Source organism: Dermacentor silvarum, chromosome 6, assembly GCF_013339745.2.
Source record: "Dermacentor silvarum isolate Dsil-2018 chromosome 6, BIME_Dsil_1.4, whole genome shotgun sequence".
In the NCBI taxonomy this organism is placed as follows: domain Eukaryota; kingdom Metazoa; phylum Arthropoda; class Arachnida; order Ixodida; family Ixodidae; genus Dermacentor; species Dermacentor silvarum.
Genome location: NC_051159.1, coordinates 172,796,471 through 172,817,695, shown reverse-complemented (window position 1 = coordinate 172,817,695; position 21,225 = coordinate 172,796,471). Strand labels below are relative to the sequence as shown.

Sequence of the window (21,225 nt, the reverse complement as noted above, 5' to 3'; positions counted from 1 at the left end):
TGAGAACAATATTCATCCTTCATCTTCTTCACCTGTACATAATCATCATCACTGTGCGCGTCGTCTTCGTTCAGCGCGTGGCTCAGCCGAATAAAGGCGTCGAGACAACAGCTGTGCTGCTGCTGCTGCTGCTTCTGCATTCAAGCCGCCTATACAGCAGTGAACAATCTGCAACAATGAGTGAAACGCCACAAATGATAGAGCCGGCAGCTTTCGCAACTATGTTGTTCTCTCCCGCCATACAACCACGTGCACGTCGAAGTTCTTGGCAGGCTTTTCCTACCCTGCAATTCGATATGCGTACTGAAGGAATTTTGTAAGTCGTATTGAAAAGAAAAAAAAACGAAACAACTTTTGGCACGCGCTGTGTAGGTTGCGCAAAGGTGGCAGACAACACAATTATTGTCTTTATAGTAATGTTGGCGGACGAGGAAACGTGCTGGAAAACCGTGCAAGGAAGGATTACAGAAAAATGTGACCCGCTACTTTGGCTTGAAGGACAAGATTTGTTACTTGTGCAGCAAACGCGTGCTTTCCGAAAGACGCCTAGCCTTGTGGGCCTTCGTACTTGGGCCTTCGTACTTGGTTCAAACATGTTGGCATACGACCACGCATGGCAGCTTAATTTTTGTTTTTTCACGTATACAAATGGTGAATCGATCGTTCAGAAAATAAACTATTATAAAATACAACAAATCTGTTGCGCTTCGTACGTCCACGAATGATAAACAGCTCGCAAAACCTAGAGGTACAGTTAAGCAAACTGACGTGCGAAGAAACATTACAGGCCGGTAATACGCGCATGGGAAAAATAAGACAAGGAGTATTCGCGTTAATAAGTATTTTTATATTCACGCACGCACTATAAGAATGGGCGTGGCCAAAACCTCCTAGAGATCTCACGATTGATTTTCTGGCGCCAAATTTCGAAGCTAATGCGTCATCAGCGGCCACATGAAAGTGAAAGACGACTCGAAGTGTCAGGCCACTATCATTCGAACAGCATTTAGTGGCGTCCATTTGCACAAGCGTTGAAATTGTGTTGGGATCATCAACGTTTATAAATAGATAGTTGCGCGGCTATTAAAAATACGCAAACTGCGACTAATAGGGCGTCAGAATTTTTTTTAAATTCTGTCCCCACACCTGCGCAGTCAACGGTCAGCGCTCGCACCTGGCACGCGCGTCTTCGTAAACTGCCACCATATTCGTTCCTACCAAGACGACAACACTTCGAATGAGCCGAGGCGAGAGGTCCCGCTCCAGCGAAGTCAAGGCCAACCGGCAGCCAGAGAATACCTACGCGAAGACGACGCCAACCTTGATGAGTCGCGCTCGCTCCGTTAAGAGAGAGGAAAGCCGAAGCGAGCAAAACGGTACTACTTGGGGACATGACGCGTCGCGGTGGCGTGGACCGTTACGAGCGGTCACACAACGACGCGCGCGCCCTCTCACTCGTTCTTAGCAGCAAATACGGCCGAGACGGCCAAGAACGACTAGCGGGTCCATTCTATGGGGCAAGGATTACGGCCTCGGCTTCTGCCCAAGTCGCTGTAGGCGGCACGCGTCGGCGCTGTATCTTTCGCGGCGGCATCGGCGACTCGCGGCGTGTGCCTACGCGGCAGCCAGAACAGGCTCACCCTCCTCTCTATCTCTCTTTCTCGCTTGGACGAGCTCGACAAGGAAGCGCGCATATTTGCGGAGGCCGAGGAGTTTCGGCGAGCGAAAGCGCTCCGGACTGAACGGCGCGTGCGTAGTTTAACCGTGACGCGCGGAATCAGAAGAAGACACGGCTGTCCCGGCTGGGACGCTTTCCCACTAGCGGCTTTCACGTTACCGTGGGAAGCCTGGCCGCTTGTGTAACAAACGGTGACAGAAAGAAGGCCAGCTTTGTGTCTCTGCGGAGGACAGACACTGGCGCGCAAGCTGTCGTGTTCTCTTAGAGTCTCGGTGAAGGCCATCGAACTCACGAAAGATGAAAGAACAGGTGGTTGTACCCAGATCTTCTCAGCTACCACGACGTTTAAATACGAGAACAGCGCGTACGTCTCTGGGCCGCTCAACTGTGATGAGGAGGCACGTGTAAAGGACAATAAAATCGACGAGATAAAGGTAACGCACACATAGTATGTAACAACGTTTTGTTGCTTTAATTTCGTGATTCTTTCATTTTCGAACGTCTATCTCTGTTCATTCGGCAAAGGGTAGTCTGTTTACTGGAGTTGACTTGAGCGGCATGCTCAACTGCTCATCAAGGGACTCAGGCAAAATGTTTTATAACATGAACTCAGTTGCGCTGTTCCTTTCAAAGTGCAAAACGCCATTCTAAATACGCAGAAAGGAGACGTCTGAAATAATTATTATCTTACACGAAATTACAGGCGTACAATAATTTCAGTATGAAACATCCTCAGCTGCAAGCGGTTCTTGTTCTTTATTACCAGCAATAAAATTGCAGATTTGGCTAATAAAGGAGTGAATGATATAGAAAAAATGGAACAATAAGAATCTTTCGAACTAGATTTTAAAATAAAAGTGGGAAAGAGAGGGATCGCAGGCTCGAATATGTGTCTGTTGTGAACTCAACCAAGTAGCAAAAGATGTGCTACTTCACTGATCACCCTCGCTTTGCAAAGGACAACTGAACATGTATGAAAATAAGCATCTATTTCTTTAAAAGCCTCGATGATAATTGGACGTAACTTTCTTGTCTTCATCGAGCGAAAGCCCTGCAGCTAAATCTCTCTAGTAACTCATGCTTCGGGGAAGAACGAAGAACGCTAATTACAGACGTACCACTCATATAGTTAGAATAATGGACAGTAAGTGAAAGGACTCACAGGTAAGGAAAATGAGTTCTCCGTTTTCATCTATACTTTAATATGTACATTAGTGCTACGCAAAGAGAACGTCTGTCACCATTTTCACATAGACACGGATAGAAGCATAAGCATGCTTCAACCACGGAGGGGCTTGCTTATAGCGATTTAGATTCGCCCATTGGGTCATCAGACACATCGTAGTCTAGGGAGTGGGAGACGCTTTAACGTGTAACTGTGTCGGAGTACACGCCTTCAAAAAGGCAGTGCAGGTGCAAAGTTTCCGATTGTTTTGTGTGCATACACCTACGTTGCCATTTTGGAGATAGCCTGTCACCAAGTACCACATAAACCCACTTTTCGGAAAATACGAACTTTCTTTCCTTAGCCCTTTCCTAATCAATTTTTTTAAATGAAGTGAAATGTTTATATTACGGGCATCCCAACGGCAAAGGTATGATAAAATAACAAAAACTGCCTCCTGAATTTTTTTGGCAATAAATTAAAGTTATTTCGCATGAACTGCCAAGAACACCATGCAGTTGCGGTTCTTCAGACTTTATATGCACTATCATAGTGGTATGAAATATGGCCACAAAATATTTGAAGACCATTTTTGTACAACCCAAGGCCCGTTATATGCATTAGGCAACATGCTTGAAAAACAGAGAGCAAAAGCCCTCAACGTAGTAGAACCTCAACGCCGTGGAACGCATGGACATTTGTGGAATTCAAGGGAGAGCCATGTTTCTATGTGGCACAAATTCGACAAATTGCGTAGTTAGCAGTGCAGACGCTCACATTTCTGAAAACTGTTTTGTTTTTCGCGATGTGAGGTATTTCCCTCGAAACATTATGATTCCTACACGAATTATTAGACCCAGAAAGGATTAACTTCTTCCCCGTCCGAATGAGGTGTCGCCCGGGTGGGAATCGAATCGACTACTTCGTGCCTATAGCGGCAGATTGTCACAGCCACCGCAGCTGCCAAGAGCCCGCATTTCATACAAGTTCAGTCTGTTTGCTCACACGCACAAGAATAAACTCGACAGAACCTGGCAGCAGAACGCCCGACGAAGATCATACTTACTGTCAAACTCTAATGCGCGTCATTGCACCTACCCAAATAAAGGACGCGTCATTCGCTTCGCTTCATAGACGTCCTCGTGCCCGCATCCTGCAGAATATATACGACCGGTGTAGAGCATGGCATCACGCTTTCCTTCCAGCAATGCGATAAGCCGCAGAGAATGAAGTGCACAAGCTGACAGAAACGTCAACAGAAATGACAAGGAACCGTCAGATAGAAGAAGAAAAAAAAGACAAATGCGCGAAGGCAGTGCGATCTCCGGAATGCCAGGAAGGAAATAAACTCGCCCAGCTTCTTTCTTGCTTCTCTGGTCGACCGGATCGAGAAGCGATCGGCACATAATTCCCAACTTTCAGCTTTATTTATTTTGTATTTGTTCCTCTGCACGCGTCTTTCCTCCTCACTGCATCGCCCCTGACTTTCCAGCTACGACGCCCGCTCCACCAAGGCCGTCGCCTGGGGGTGTTTGATCCTCCGCGCGATAGAATGGGCCTCACACCGCCGGCGCCTGCGGCACGAAATGAAACGCGAAGAAGAAATAAAAGGAAAGACCGTGCTCCCTGCTCCACGTAATCAAGAAGATGAGTCAAATAAAGAGAAACAACAAATACCGATGCCATCCGCAGAGGAGCGGGAGACGGTTTCCGTTCTTGGCGGCGCGTCAGCTAGCTCCTACAGCTTTGTATACATGCCGCCGCTTTGCTGTCTTCCACTTTCGTTCTTGTTTGATCCCTGCATCTCTTTATCTCTTTTTTTGTGATCGTTGAGGTTATAATAGAAAGAACGGCGCGTGATAGCCACGCAGGAAAGGCTTGCATTTCAGAAGCAGGAAGAAGAAAGCGGTCGATCCTTCAGCCAAACTTGCTTTTCGGAGCACTGCCCAAACGAAAAAGGGAGCGTCGGTCACGAAGCGCTTAACGCGTGCCCGTGCGTAGAAAAGGCTTCTGGTGCAACCGCGCGGCGGCGGGAGTTCGCTGCTTTGAGTACAGACGCTGTCTTAGTGCTGCGTATGCTTGGAGGCCTTGCGGCGACACGAGTGAAAGTTAATAGCCATATTTAAGCGCCGGTCCCGGAAGCCAGCTGTGGACTTGGAGATATCACCACATCAGGGCTTGCTGTCAGTTGAAGTGAACAAAAAGAAGTTAATTATGGCAACAATTGAATGTTGATGTTTTGTGACACGAAAGCAGACAATATGAGGTTGTCTGGTGCAACTATATTTAACGCTGCATTGTGCACATCTTTCGTTCATGCCTTCTTTATCGTTCACAAAGTACACGTGCAAAGGATCTATGTAGACGTAAGCCTCAGTAGAAGTCTAGGTGATACTGGTCAGAAAGCTCTTGAAGCAGCTATTGCGAAATAATTTATGAGCAGGGCCCCTAAAATGCAGCACTGATCACATATAGACATAACGCAACGATGTGTACAATCAACAATGCTAGTTTAAGACAAATTTAGAAGCAGCAAGGACGAAAACTTTCATAAAGAATGGAGTTGAAACTGGCCATTTTGTTAGAACACACGTTTCTGTGTTACCTTCAATTGTTGAAACCTAGCGCCTGTAGAGGCGGCTTTATGGATTAGAGAGAAATAAAAAAGGGAAGGAAGGACAGGGAGGTTATCCAGTGTAAGTACTGGCTGGCTACCCTGTGCTGGCGAAAGGGCTTAAAGGGAATAAATGCTGAAAGAAGAAACGGATAAAAAAATACCTCACCAAAGAAAACAATACAACAAAAGTGCCCAATAAGTTTTTCTTTCCGTAGATAACCCAACGTTCCCAGGACCAGAACAAAACAAGAACTCAAAATGCAAAGCAGCGCTGATGTCTCCGACTTAATAATGAGAGCAAGAAAAATATAAAAAATCGCGCAGGCGCGCCGGCGAGGGGCACCTTTCCACCTACCACGCTTGCTGATAACACCGGCGGTAATTTGTTTCCGACGGTGTTTGGACATTACACGCGGCATTCGATTATATCGGCGGTCTTTTGGCGTCGATTAGCGCAGATTTGCTCGTTCAGAGCGAGTGTTTGCAATGCACTCGCACGCACCCTATCCGCAACGCCAACTTTAGTTTGCATTCCCTGGCGGAAATCATTTAGAACGTGACCTTTATGACTGCTGGGAGGTATAGGTGCCGAAGGCCAAGTTTTCCGCGGCAATTTCATGCGCCCAAGTACAGTGTCCTTTGATTTGTTCGACTCTATATAACTTTCGACTGCCGACGCTTTCGAATTCTAACATATTACAAATACCTATCCGATTAATGAGCGACCTGTTTTTAGGTGAGGTGAATAAATATCTTAAGCTAAGCCCGAGAAAACACACGCACGTACCAAGGAAGACCCCGTGGTAACATGCTCCAGCATCTTGTTTCACGCACACTATATGAGTCGCATCGTCTTGTTTCACGCACACTATATGAGTCGCATCATGATTTCATCCACTTTCTCTTCAGAAAATATTTATTTCCCAGAAAAAAGGCCTCGCACAATTGAGAAACAGCTTCTAAGGCAATATATTGTCAGGTATACGAACTGCGTGCGAGGGCAGTTATTGAGCTCGCAATATGATTATCGCCTCAGTCTGTATATTCTCGAAAGATCCACTTGGTCAACGTTCATCTTCATCACCGTTAGACATGCCTGCGGCGTTCCACATTTATAAAGATTATAGCGCTTGGGAGGTTGTTTCAATATTTCATCGAGGTTTTCACTGTCTTTGGAGAGATACATCAGCTGTCCGAAAGCTTGCGAAGATGTATCCTCGAACGGTATCTTCGTCCGATAACTTATGCGACTATCCCATTCAGTCTATGCGACTAGGATTCAGCCTATAGCAGAGGTCGAGGTAGATGTGACCAACGGAATATGCGTTATTCCAAATTTTTCAAAAGCGTTATTGAAGTTCGCGCCGACTGGCCTGACACGATACACGTCAGTACGATAACGCAACGTGCTAACGTTACGTAACGCGGAAATGAAGGTATTTCCCACAGCTATCACTGGTGTTGAAACAGTGATATTGCTGAATCTATGAGTATTTGTAAAATACAGACTTCTTGTATAAAACTTACACTCCCGATATATTATGCTTCTTAATGTTAAAAGAATAAGCGAGAGAGATAGAGAGAGAGAGAGAAGCAGAGAGGCAAGAAGTTTCACAAACAGAATGCTATTCAACTGTGGAGTTCGAGTGGCTCAGCAGCTTTCAAATGAGTAATAAGTGAAAGTTGACCACTGTTGCTAGTCAGCATATAGTTGCTACTTGTATATATAGCTAACTATATAACTAACTATAACTATATATATATATATATATATATATATATATATATATAGTTAGCATATAGTTGCTAGTTGTATATATAGTTGATAATTTCTTGAAATGAACCGAGCGCTGTATGCATGAACGCTTTTCTGTAACCCGTAGGTTATATACAATAATCGTGTTAACTCGCTTTGTTTGATCCCATTTTAATAATTGAAGTAACTGAACATAATATTCTGACATCAAGTGCCTCGATCGATTCGTATTTCGAAATTTTCGAATTTACTGACGTCCTTGAACATGGTCACTCAAGAACTCGGTCAATATCTTGTTCAAGGCGTCGTAGTTATCTAATTCTGGTTCGTAGAGAATGCTAGTGTACCGATAGATTGTTATCCAAGCGATATATCATTCAGTGTATCTTGGGAAACAACCGAGAGTTGGTACAGTCATTGTAACAAGTACACATACCAATATGCGTGCTATGTAAATAATACCCGCGTTGAACGGCGGCCTTCATTATAGTCTGTATATAGGTTGTACGCTATCTACCGGAGAAAAATTATGCTTGTTAGAAGAACAAATCTACAGCTCAGGGCGTGTTAGATTTTCAGAGTGCCATAAGTCCCTCATCATAGAGTTACAACCTATCTTTCTACCAAAGTAAAAATTTGGGCTTATTGGTGGGTATTCCTAAACAAGCTTACAGCGCGAGGCTATACGCATAAACGCAGAGAGCGACAATAAACAAGAAACAATAGCGCTGTTCCTGTTGTTCATTGTCACTGTCTGGGTTTAAGCCTTGCGCTGTAAACAGATTTCGGATGACTATCTTTCTATTACCAGGTACAGTAGCCTGCACGTTTCCGACACAGGCTGCTCATGTATAGCGCGTTGTAGGCCATGCGTCCACACTAACCGGGGTGTCAGCTCTGTTACCGTGTTCGCAACCATGTTTCAGCGCCATAGACCTTGTGTTCGAAGGTCAGAGACATTTGCACGACTGGGTGTTCAATACAGGACGGCACACTGTGGAAGAGAGGCTATGACGAGACGTGCAACGTGATGGAAGGGTATGCGCGCATTGATTTCCGACAACCTATATTCTTAAATAAGGAAGATAAACGGGGATGGTGGGGTCGATATAGTTCCCTACGTGTTGCATCTTCGCAGGCGGGAACGAAGCATAAAGCAGCATCACGAGTGCGACAAGATATGCTACAAGGTTCCTGCTTCGAAACTACACAAAAACAAAGGTTCGGTTCGCCATGGGTTCCAGAACCGACATGCAAGATGCGCGAGAAGCTATTCTCGACCCCCTCCCTTCTTCCTCCTCTCCTCCTGCAACTTTCTCTGCTTTCAGTCGCGATGCTTGCTTCTTGTTGTGCAAGCACAGTGCGTGTTCTGCTCGGCAGTCGGCGCAAGAGATTTCTCGGTGCCTGGCTGCATACATGCATACAAATGCCCTCCGAGATAACTCCCAGTTCGATGGAAACGTCGAGGAAGACACCAATATCGCCACGCAGCGACGCGCCCCTAAGGCGCTTCTCGAAACTGCTCTGGCAGGGCAAGACGAACACGCTCGCAATAGAACAGCGAAGCATCTCATCGCGAATTCTAAAATCAGAGTTGTGAACATTAAGCGCCACACTTGAACAAATATTGCTCCATGTCTACGATGGTGCCTCCTTGTGTTAAAGTTACTGGTGGAACATTTTTTTTTTTTTTTTACGTAGCTGGTTTCTTATAAAGTGCGGAGTGATTTCAGCGCCGGGGGCACAAAACAAGGCTTTTAATTCAATCTCGAAACGCAATCACAATTTTTGTATTTTTCGCGCTTACAAAAGTTGTGTTCTCGCTACGAATGACGAATTTGTTAATACAGAAGCCTAATCTTTCAATCAACCCCACTTAATATTTTCCTTTAGTGTCCCTTTAACGCAAAAATATTCTTCCTTAAGTACTCCCCACTCGTTGTATATTCCGCAGGAACGAAATTGCGCTCAAGATAAGTCTTTCTTAGAATACTCTCCGCAATCAATATCCTAACAGTGTCACTATGCCAGTTTCCCTAGAATACAGTTGCAATAGAAAAACACACAAAGTCGCTCTTGGTGTTCCGATTAGAGCATCCACACAGAGGGTGATGGCCACAGCCACAATTATTACCTTTGAAGAATTAACCGAAGCACATCTATCATCGCAATATCACAGACGAGACTGAAGCTGGGCGTGAGATCCTGAGACAACTTCACTACGCCCCACCACTCAACGAGAACAAGCGACATCAACTTCCTCCGAACATACACGGCCAATACCACATCCAACCCCTACCCAGAAACATGCACCCCGAATTTCACGTCGAACGCCGGAAACTTCGAGCCAAGGCGCTACAACGCAGCTATGGACAGGCGGTAGGAGTTTACTACGTGGACGCCGCAGCCTATAAAACTAAACATCGTTATGCTTTAGCGGTCGTAGACAAGCAGGGCAACACTGTTCGTTCAGCATCAGTCAGGACCACCGCAGCGGGCGACGCAGACCATCGCATCGGGGCTACCTGATTGTGATGTCATCATCAGTGACTCGGAGACTGCTATCCGGAGCTTCAGTAGCGGCTACATTACAAACCTCGCGCACTCTCTACTAGTCGCTCACCCGCCGAAAAACTACATCGCTCTCATCTGGACTCCAGCACATCAAGGACTACCAGGCAACGAAATGGTTCATGCCGCTGCTCGAGGATTCACGGACCGAATGGACGGAAATGTGGGCCTTACCCCAGAAGCCAATGACTCCCAACAACAGACCAATAAAGACGCACTCATCACATTCCATGAAATTTGCACACATTACAAACACCAACGCCTAACGTATCCACCTCTCTCTGTGTCGAGCACGCGCCAGAGAGAAATATTGTGGCGCCAACTACAAACTCTCACTTTTCTTACCCCACGCACTTTGCACTTATTCTTTCCCGACACATACCCGACACCCAAGTGTCGCTTCTGCCCTGTCCAAACAGCAGATCTCTCCCTTATAATGTGGAAATGCCCCATCAAATATCCCCCCCGCCACCTCAAACCATTAATTAGTAGCGAGGAGCTTTGGGAGACTGCCCTGCGCAGCTCCGATCCCACCCTGCAGGACCGAGTCCTGAGGTGGGCTGAGGAGGTAGCGGAGGCCTACCACGACTGGTAGGCGGACGTCTGGCAGCAGAAGGTGCTAAGACTGGAGCACACAGGCCTCCCTCTCTCCCCCCCGGCCCCTCCCCTTTCTTAAAAAGGGAAATAAAAGTTCATTCATTCATTCCCTAGAATACAATATATTTCGTTACGTGATTTCGCACGGTACAATTCTGCATGGCACCGCCTGTGTTTCGAGCCTGCCTAGGATATGTAAAAATATATAGTTAAAATTAAATTATGGGGTTTTACGTGCCAAAACCACGATCTGATTATGAGACACGCCGTAGTGGGGGACTCCGGAAATTTGGACCACCTGGGGTTCTTTAACGTGCACCTAAATTTAAGTACACGGATGTTTTCGCATTTCGCCCCCATCGAAATGCGGCCGCCGTGGCCGGGATTCGATCCCGCGACCTCGTGCTCAGCAGCCCAACACCATAGCCACTGAGCAACCACGGCGGGTAAATATATATATATATATATATATATATATATATATATATATATATTGAGCATTGTTCGCACCACGCTAAATTTCACTTTCTATGCATCTGTAATCAACGGACTGTAGTCGGCAAAATATGGTATTTAGCTCTCTCTTCACTCGGAAGAAGACAGGAGCGTGCGTCCTTAAGCCAAAAAGCTCACCGAGCAGAACAGAAATGAGCGAAGTATACAGCGTTGAGTTGCTCCTTCTCGATGACGTCTCCAACGTTCTAGCCTTGCGCAGAGTGCACGCTAAGAAATACAATTGCGCATGGAGCGAGGCAAACGCGAATGCGAAAAGAACAGCCACGACGAAAAAAAAATATAGAAAAGAAAGCTGTAGGATGCGAATGACGCAGATGTAAACGTCATGGCCATTTCGCTTTTCGGAAACGCCAGAGGAGCTCTTGAAACGTCCCGAGATGCAGGCCAAAGAAGTAAAATAAGTCGTTTATAAAAAAAAGAAAAATAGAGAAAGAAGAATCAACGAAAGTGAAAGAAAACGAAAACAGATTCGAAGCTCTACTGGGACGAGAAAGTTGGAAACGTTGACGATGAGTGAGTGGCGATTGAAGAACGTCAGTGCCGAAAACGGCAGTGACGACGCGAAGGAAAAACAACCGAACGTGGAAGACGCTCAGAAACGTCGCACGCGCTTTGCTTCTCCTCTTTCTCGTAACGTGAGAAGTTCGTGAGGTGGGTGCTCGGGCGGAAACACAACGACGGAAAGAAGGCAATCAAAGGCGAAAGCAAAGGAGCATCCTCGAATCCCTCCCAGCGAGACGGTCGGGATCGGCGAAAGCGGCGTCTCCCACTTCAGAGCCGAAAGAACAAAGCCCGGGCAAAGTACTTCGGATGGCTCTGCAGCCCTCGTCGGTAAGCGCGGGAGAAGCAAGGGAGCGGGAGGTAAAGCAAAATGCGCAGTCGCGCAGAGCTACAGCCGAGCACCTTCGGGGACGCAAAGGCGCGCGGGCGAAATAGGAAAATAAAACGGTGGCCTTTTCCTCGGCCCTCGTGAAAGCGCGGCGTGTTCGTGCGCACACACGCGGGCTTGTTTTCAAACACGGTCACGCGCCTCTCATCGGTCATGTGTGCGCTCGCGACTCGTAGATCTCCGCAGCGAATCATGCGGCTTGCTTCCTGTTTCCGTCGCTGCCTGCTGTACTGATGCTGCTGCCACTGTGCAGTGCGCGTGCTTCTGCAGCTTTGGCCGCCGGAAGTGAGAGCACGCTGAAGAGTTCCCGACAAGGAACGGATCTTCCTGCTCGTCTGCTCTTCCTTTCTGCACCACTTTTCTTTACGTCTTCCAGTCTTTCCTTTCTTTCTCTCTTTCTTCCTTTACTCTTTCTTTCTTTCTTTCTTTCTTTCTTTCTTTCTTTCTTTCTTTCTTTCTTTTAATACGGAGCACGATATCCGGCGCCGACGCAGCATCTACGCGCCGGGTGCAATTGATTCGGGGCGCCGTACACATGGCGAAAATAGTGACGATCCGATGAAAGCCCCCTAGCCTGATGCTCCCCCAGGATCTTCCAGAGAGAAGCGAAAAACAAACAAAAAAAATGGGGGGAGGGGGGAGAAGAAAGGAGAGAATCCAGGAGGGAAAGCGGAATATTCCTCGTGATCTGTTTATAGACCGCGCCCTTACACGTCACAACAGTGGTCCAATGTGTGCAAGAATAAGCGATGCCGACAACCGGGAGCGCGGCAGCGCCGGACTTCGTTGATGGATTGCAAAACTAAGGAATGGAAGAGAGAGCGCGAGAAAGAACGTTGTTTAAGTTGTGAGTAGTGTGTCTGCAAACAAAACAAGTTATTATGGATGTGCCACACAGTAAAACTGAATGCTGAAAATATATGTTAGAAAGCACAGTAATCCCGTTTTCATAGTGAAGCCCGCTTTACAGCGCTACTGACGTCAGCGATGTTAGTGGCAAATTGTGAAGTTATTCATAGATGAAGTGAAAGAAATAAACAGCTGAGAGGCACCTAAAACGTAATAAAACTTATTTGCATGCTGCCTCTTGACATGTCCAGTTTGTAGAGAACCACTTTTGCTCATCGTTGCCATCCCCGTAATTTATTCGGTCAAGAACATGGAATAAGAAACGCTCTTACTCTCGTCATGGGACCAAAGGGCGGTGAGCGGCAACCCGTAATGAACCGTGGTAATGTTAGAGTTGCCTAGAGATGAATGTTTGTCCTCTACGGGGCATCTTTTTTATTATTATATTTTTTCTTGGTTTTCTAATGTACTTGGACGCCGATAAGCAAGCTGCTTGAAGAGTCTGTCTTGGATACCGCAGGTTCACCCTATCTACGCACCGATAAAAAGATGTCCTAATGGCGTGCGGGTATTCTGAAAGGAGGACACTCAACAGTGAACGGTGACGCCGCTGGTTTCTGAACTAAAGCCGACAGAGCTACCACATCCTACGTTTCTACTACGTCCTACGTTTCGACGGAGCTACTATGCGCTTCACTTATAGGAACAAGAATTCTGAATGTACAAGCCATTTCTTTCTTTCATGCCAATTCGGTGAAGCTTTTGTCACGAATGACGTGTCATTTCACATACAAATTGTCGCACATCGAGCATAATTTAGAGGTGTTCAGATGAACCACATGTAACACAAAAAATTTTGATTGAATGTTACAAATCAATTAACCACGAAAAGATGAGCAACAAGGTGAAGCATTTAAGCTCTATGAGGCGTCAGGCCACAGTTGGCAAAGTTAGCGAGCATCTTATTTTTCAGCCAGCCATTTCAGACTCGTTGGAAACCTGCTGCATCTGTACATGTAAGTGTGTGCTTCCCTCGAACGACTACGGCTATTATGACAAAGCTTCGTTTTCTAACGAGCATTTCTGTGCTGCATTGAGAACATATATGAACGTATATGACATGTGTCATAATATTTCTTCGCAGCGAATCTGTCAAGAGTGTCGAAATGTTGCTCCACTTACTCCGTTGCTTATACTCAATAAGCTATATCTGATAGAAAAAGGGCAACCCATGTACCGAAGTTGCAAGAAAGGGTTTTCTCGCCGCCTACTTCATAAATATATAAAATAACATAACCATCGGTAAATGTTGTTAGCTTTATTTGAGAAAGTAATATTACAACTCCTTGTCCACTACCTTCGCCCAACACGTTAAGGAAGGAAGGAAAGAGTGGAGAAGGGAAGGCAGGGAGGTTAACCAGTTCAGCACAACCGACACGTTAAGATCACCATGAAGATTCTAGCGCTCTCTCAGCCATGCGGCTGAAATCTGTTCCCCTCGCCTTTCTTATAGAGAACGCAAAGAGGATGTGTTGCAGATCCCTCAAAGTGCCATGGTGAGTGATGGAGTCATATACCAGCAACGAGGCTACGCCGTTAAGTCATGCTGAAAGCTGTTCACGGTCTGTGAAACGCGTTACTCAAAGTTGCAGCGGTCTCCACGATTTTCTTCACTAATTAACAGACGCGTAGGAGCCCAAGCACACAAGGCCTGCGAACGCGAGGGTCCTTGTATTCAACGCATTTACCTTACCACTCCATGGCGGAAAACGACTTCTCGTGCGAAATGCGCGTATTCAGGCCGAAAGCCGAGCATCTGACACAGCTCCCACGCGGTCGGGTAAACAACCGTGCACTGCGGTCTCTTCGCGTCCGACAACGCCGCCGTGAAAGAGCAGGATCCCACGCGTGCCCGAGCTCCCACGCCGTCGTCCACCCGTCCGCGCGGTCAGATGACGTCAGTGAGGAAAGAAACTATTCGCTGGAAGCCCATAGCGTGATCCAAAGCTGTGGTTTCCGAACACACCGAATAGAAATGTATCGATAAATTGAAAAATAATCGAGCCCTCGACATCTTCCTTACTTGACGCACGCTGCGTAGCTTAGGCCTGTGACCAGAAGGAAACCGCAGGCTTGGTGCTGGCTACTAAATAACCTCGAAAATATAGTGTTCTCCCTATGGCGACCTTAATGAAAGAAAATATATAAGGCGACGCGATTCAGAAGCATCAGCGCGAAAGGCGGACAACGGAACCCCCTGCGCAGCACGATTTCCATCATGCGCTAAAGACAAGTCCCACGCGTCTTTCTTCAGCAGTAATGGTTTTTATTAGGTTCTAACGAGATACGCCAGATGCCTTCATTCTGCTTCGTTATACTTTCAGGAAAAGTCACATTACAGATGGGAACGGTGGATTAAAACTAAACTGCACAGACGTGGAGAGCAGTGAAGCTAAGTGTAGCGCCAATGTAATTGAATTCTGGGGCTTTACTTTTTAAAAGCACGATTTGATTATGAGGCACCCCGTAGTGGGAGACACTGGATTAATTTTGACCACCCGGGGATCTTTAACGTGCCCCCGATGCGCGGGACACGGGCGTTTTTGCATTTCGCCCCCATCGAAATACGACCACCGCAGCCAGGTATTTGATGCGCAGGGCTTTTGAAAAACCGTCGCGATTGAACACATTATAAGAGGAACGAGGTTTAACTCTCCATTGTATGCAAAAATTGACGGTGCAAAAAATTTATAAACACGTACCCCTGGGAAATCTCATAGGTGCAGTAGGAAGCACGATGAAGAAATTAATCAACTGCAGAAGTATTCGTTGTGAAAAAAAGAGAAGGCGTCACACGAAGTAAGTAAAAAAGGGAAACTTATCGCTGTGCTGCAGGTTGAACTAAACGCGCAGATAGTGGTGTTGGCGGTTAATTGTATCAACAGGAGGGTATACGATCGTGGATAGCAGTTGCCCCACCTGGGAATCTCTTGCAATATCCCTGGGCTATATCGGTACATGTCCAGCGCACCATTGCACGGAGTTCTTTTACTGCTGATGTTACACCAGTAATAATGAAATTCTGCAAGTATTCATAAAACGCCCAAGGGCTTGTATCGAACGAGAAGTGGCTGTGCGTGTCGGCATGCATTTCATTCGTCGACATCGGTTCCGTTCGGAGTGCAGAGCCTTTGCAAGCTCCGTTGTTGAACAGCAGAGACTGGCGGTAAAAGATTATGTCAGAGCAAACCTGTCAGCGCCGATCGTGTGAGGGTCGTACTCGAGTCTGTCCGCCGAACACACGCGAAGTCGGATTTCTAGCGCTGACAGAACACCGCTCAGAATAACTGTCAGCGATCGTGAAGCGAGAAAAGACCGCGTCCGTACAACATTGCCACTCGAAGTTTCGTTCAGTGAACCAGGCTGCCACGGGGCTGTCAAGTGGCAAATGCAGAATGCCTTTTTCTCGTGGTCCACCCACGCGACTTATTTAATAAAAATTAGAAAATCAAACAATAGAAAAGAACAAGTAAATTAGACATCGTGTAGATAATGATGGACTACTTTGTCTATTTGTAATTTTTTTTGTCTGTACGTAAGCTAGAAAACTCTTGCAACAATAATTCATCAAACATACGCGCCGTGAGTTTATGGATTGTGATAGACAGTCTTCCCAACTCGAAAAAACGTCTGAGTATAGACTTTCAGTACATTCTTAGAATTAATTTTCGAGTTGGACTGCAACGCACTTGTACTCCCCACGGGTGTGTCACGTTATGACATAAAGTAGTCACGTAGCGCGGCTACTGCTTGAAGGAGACAACTGTTCATTGCTTGGCTTTGTTGATGCGAGCACACGGCACGCCTGAGCGGAATGCATCTGTTCTTCTGATTTTGCTCTGCACGGAGGCCTATTCACTGCCGGCTGACTGACACGGGTGACAGATGGCACAGACGACTCGGCGTTTTCTCCAAGCATGCTCAAGTTCACTGTTGGCACGCCCATCGTGTTGCGAAGTTTCCCGAAATCTCGGCAGAGCTCCGAAGATGATGTGAAGCATTTACTGATGACATTCGAGACAAGCGATAACACTACCTTTTCTTTGTCTCCACATATCGCCTGTTCCAAAACACGGTAATGGTGATAACCCCAACATGGTCATGCCCGGCGACAGCAGGTGAAGAACACGCGCGAGTCGCAATCCCGCGCGCAGGAGGTGAACGAACTGCCACAGGTAGATTCTCGATACTTACCAGTACGTGGAGATGCGCGTTTCCTATGCGCCTCTTAGTCGCAGTATTCTTCCCAGGGTTCTTTCTACGCGAGCAACGCAGCTTCTGATTTCACGACATGCCGATCACGACTAATGATTTCTAGGCGAATTGGTATGCCACGCTGTATGCGCTGTTGCTAGTCTGCGCTCGTGACGTGTTTATTTTTCGCACCCTGCTTATCGCGCTATTCTTCGTCAATACCGCTCAGCTAGCACACGCGGCTTCTGCCACCAAACGCACACGTGCACCGCAGATAGGGCCCTCGTGCCGGTGCCGTTAAGCAGTGATCTTCGCTTCAGATGCAGCCAGGATTATCGGTCAGCGCATCACCGATCGTAAGTAACGGCATCAACTCACCGTTTTCCGTGGGTTTCGTCTGGGCAGCCTCTCCGATGCGGGGCTTATCCTGAGCGGGCACTACCGTGGCTGCAAGCACGAGGCTCCCGCCGTCTTTTTCGCATAGGACAGCGACCGCCAGTGCGAGCACCACCAATAACGCGGCGCAGAAGCCACACGGGAAGCGCATTGCCTTCTCTGCTACAGCGACGGCTAACGCACCGTCGTCGTCGTCTCGTGGCACGTGTATATCCACCGCAGAAACGAAAAACAGTGAAGAGGCAGACGCGCGCGCACCCACGAAACACACACGGAGAGCACAAGGCGCGCGACGGAGGCGCGGCTTCGCTCGCTGCTGCTGGGACTGGGGCTCCGGACCGCGGCTGCACAGCACACGAGCGGAGCGCGCGTTCTGTGACGCGCTGCTGTGCGCTTTCTTACTGCGGAGGCGCCTGCCAGGAGCGCCCCGCTACGAGGAGGAGCACGTGGTTCGCGCGCGGTCGATTGACGGCGGCAGCGCGCCTGAACAGCGTCGCCGATCGCGGGCGCATCGTGCAGCGCCGCCTTTCGGTAGCCTCGGGAAAGTGGAGAGTGGGAGTCCCCGTCCGGTCACACGCACGCACACGCACCCCCTCTTACCCTCCTCGCCTATAACTCTCACGGAATCCGCTTACTTCATTGCTGTTGTTGCGGTTCCTTTCTCCTCGCAAGAGGAAGATGCGAGCGCTCACCACCTCGCGCCTTGCGCAGGCTCTTCCTCTTCTTTCAGACGTTGCTCCTCCTCCGGGATGCGAAACGGCCCGCTGAGAGGGAGCTGTTTCACGAAGGAGGTGCGAGCTGCTGTCACTAAGGGGAAGCGCGCTTTACGGGACAAGCATCGCGCACGGCCGGCGCGTTGTATTGGGAATCTGTTTCTCCGACCGGGCATACCCCGACAGCCAAATTAACTCTCAGACAATGCCCAATTTTGTAATCAAATACTCTGGAATAATTTTTGCTAGCTTAGGACAGAGAAAGGTAAGCTATAGCTGACGCTGGGTGAATGACCCCTTCTAAAGTGTCACAGGGACGTTTTCGTTCCGGAACAAAAGTGCAACTATTGTACTACTACAGGCTCACGACGCTGGCCGATTCTACCCGCCAGGCGGAGTGGCGATCAGGACTTTGTGACGCGTTTACGACCTTCGTCGTCCGCGCCGCACGGTCCCGAAGCTCATTCGGAGGCGCGCTTTCAGCTGGGGTCGAGCGGGACGAACGCGATTGGTAGTAACCAGGTGTACCTGCGAGCCGGATGGGGCCGAGCAAACGCGGGGGGCGCATGACGACGCGAAGGGCCCCGGGACGCGTGACTGCGCCCATTAGTGAACAAAGCTGTCCTCAAGAAGGGTGACAACCGGCGCTGCACCACATCCATCTTCCGTGCAGTCGTTTTGAAGGCAAAAACTATGAGGTTCGTGTCTGCCGCTGACTGGAGGCGCTCGCGGGCCAGGCTTCTCATCAGCACAAAACGCGTGTACGCCGTAGCCATTATCCACTGTGCGGGCCGTGGTCATTTTGACTGTCGTGGCAACCCCTTTCGAGACTAAGGGGAGCCGACGAAGTTTGGCGCCGAGCAGATGAGGACTTTCAGGGAATACTTACTCGCCAGTTGTACGCGAGCCTATGTTTCTGCAGTGACAGGTTTCGTTGACGTATGACCCGCAATAACTAGTATTTCTTAGTATTTTATTGCACCCGCTGTGTTGGGCTGTGTTGCTTTAAGCTATATATGTACGCATTTCATTTCGCGGAACGTACGATTGCTATGCGTTTGTGGCCCTCTCCCTTGTTGCGTTTTTTTTATGTTGTTTTTAGGGATAGATGCAAACACATTGAACTGTGATAGAGCGTAGACGAGTCTCAATGCTATAATAGCCGGCGGACCACTCACACAATGATCATCGTACAGGTTTGGTGATTGGTGTACCGGCAGACCATTCTGAAAACCACTGGGTGGCGATTGGACTGCAAATGCTTGGGGTGGAGATATCCGAGTTTTCTATCCGAAGGATAGAAAGCGTGGCCCGGCTGCCCCAACCAAGCGTTCTAGACTAAGCTTGCGGTGTTATGCACCATCGGCTCTCCCGATATAGGGTTTACGATATATACGTTTCTTTATTCTCATAATCATCAATAAATGCACTATGGAAACATTTCTAACACTCCCGCTACATACGATCTGTTAGCAAGCTAGCTACGATGTGTCTTACTAAAAAAAAAGTGTTAAGGTATATATGCTCACAATATTTGCGCAGAAAGCGAACGACAAAGCCAGACAGGCCGTATTACAATAGTGTGGGTCACAACCGTGCATCTTTGTAAACAAACGCTCAGGGGGCAGCTTGAATTGGCCAAGCTAGCCATAGATCGTCCTTGGCGGGCAGAGCGCTTGATTGGTGTGTGCCACTGGGAGCACAACAAAGTCACCGGGGACGGCTCGTATAGACGCGCAAACAGCACGGCAGGCGAAATCCAGAAGAGAAGGAAGTGATCGAACAAAGGCCAGGGAAACGGTTCAGTCAGAGAAGGCGATGCAAGAGCAGCACAGAAGAGCTGGCAGATGAAGTGCATTGGAAGCAGGCAAGGCTGGAACATAGAAGCATGGTAAACACGTAGGCTTCTTTCTTTTGTACATAAGGGACACGGCCGTACAAAAAGTGCGTACTCCTCACAGAAAATGAGTTGAACAAAATAATACTAAAACAAAGTGTATAGGAGGAGAGAGAAACGGGAAAAGAAAAGAAAGCTTTGTCTACTAAGAAAAGCAAACGATATTAGAAGTGGGACACGCTTTCTGGCTAGCGACCATTACCACTGCGGAGCTCATGTGGTCATGAATATATCAACAACATGAAATAAACCTTAAGTAAAAGAACTTAGCGCCAAATACATATTCACCGTAATAAACGGTACGAGTGTGTCCAAAAGGTACACGTCAGCCACTAGTTGCGGAAATTGACAGAGAATTCTTCAAAGTTCAGCAGCGCGTCCTTTCAGGAAGATTGTTCTAATTTGTTTTGCGAACGAGTTGATCACACGCAAACGAAAGGGTCAGTCGAAGACTAATAAGTGAAAAGAAGAGATTGTGTGGCAGCAAGGGCTTGTTGTAATAACGGCAATCAATTGAGCTAGCTTCTTCCCAGTAGTGAGTTTAAAAGGTGAACTGCACACGGCACTGTGTAATGTGTACAATCTGTGCGATGACTTAAATGCGCCTGTATTATTTGCGGAGCCAAGAGTCATTATAAAATCTACTTTAAATGCATGATATTGCTCATTGGGAATTCGCCGCACAACCGGTAGGGCTACGCACTTAACGAAGGCCCTCTTAGTATTCCTTCGGACCATAAGTTAGACATTTTATTGGCTGTTACAGTTTGTGCTTGAGTATGTGTACACGTGTCTACTATGTATGAGTGGGTCACTGCACACATCATCGTTAGTCATCTGCAGTAGCATGCTCGGCATGTGGCCAGGCCAATAACTCCAGCATCCATTACCATTGTCTTTATGCAGACGAGCTACAAGAGGGAGACCACAAATATCAACCTTGCTGTATTTCCATGAAAGCTCTCACATATAAATAGCAGTGTGCGTAATTATAAAATACAGAGACGCAGACTTAGCGCTCTACATCAAACACGTTGTGATGAATTCAAAATATCAGAAATCACCTGGCCGAAAGAAGCCCTTTTTTATATAGTGAATGCTACTGATGCTATTCCGCACACATATTTCTTACTGTAAAGATGTCAGCGGCGTCCAATATTTTCTGGTCGAAACGGATTGTTGGGCTATTGGGTTTTCGATGGCTTGCAAACTTCGTCAGAGGAGAGAAAGACAGGAAGACGATCACAAGGCGCCAGTTATGATCGCCACGCTGCTACAGAGTCGAGCCGGGTTTTGGTGAAGATGAGCCAGTTCAGCGAAGATCAAT

The 21,225-nt window shown here is 47.5% G+C and overlaps 1 protein-coding gene across 2 annotated transcripts in view; it reads right to left on the bottom strand.

The window, feature by feature from the left end:
* The window catches only part of LOC119456415 (mucin-5AC-like), a 184,960-nt gene extending 167,202 nt beyond the window's left edge, over positions 1-17,758 (bottom strand). For both annotated transcript variants that reach the window (XM_037718148.2, XM_037718149.2), the window contains exon 1: positions 17,271-17,758. In XM_037718148.2, coding sequence (XP_037574076.2) covers positions 17,271-17,439 — 169 coding nt within the window. In that variant the 5' untranslated portion in view covers positions 17,440-17,758. The remainder of the gene's footprint in view (positions 1-17,270) is intronic.
* Positions 17,759-21,225: the final 3,467 nt, after the last annotated feature.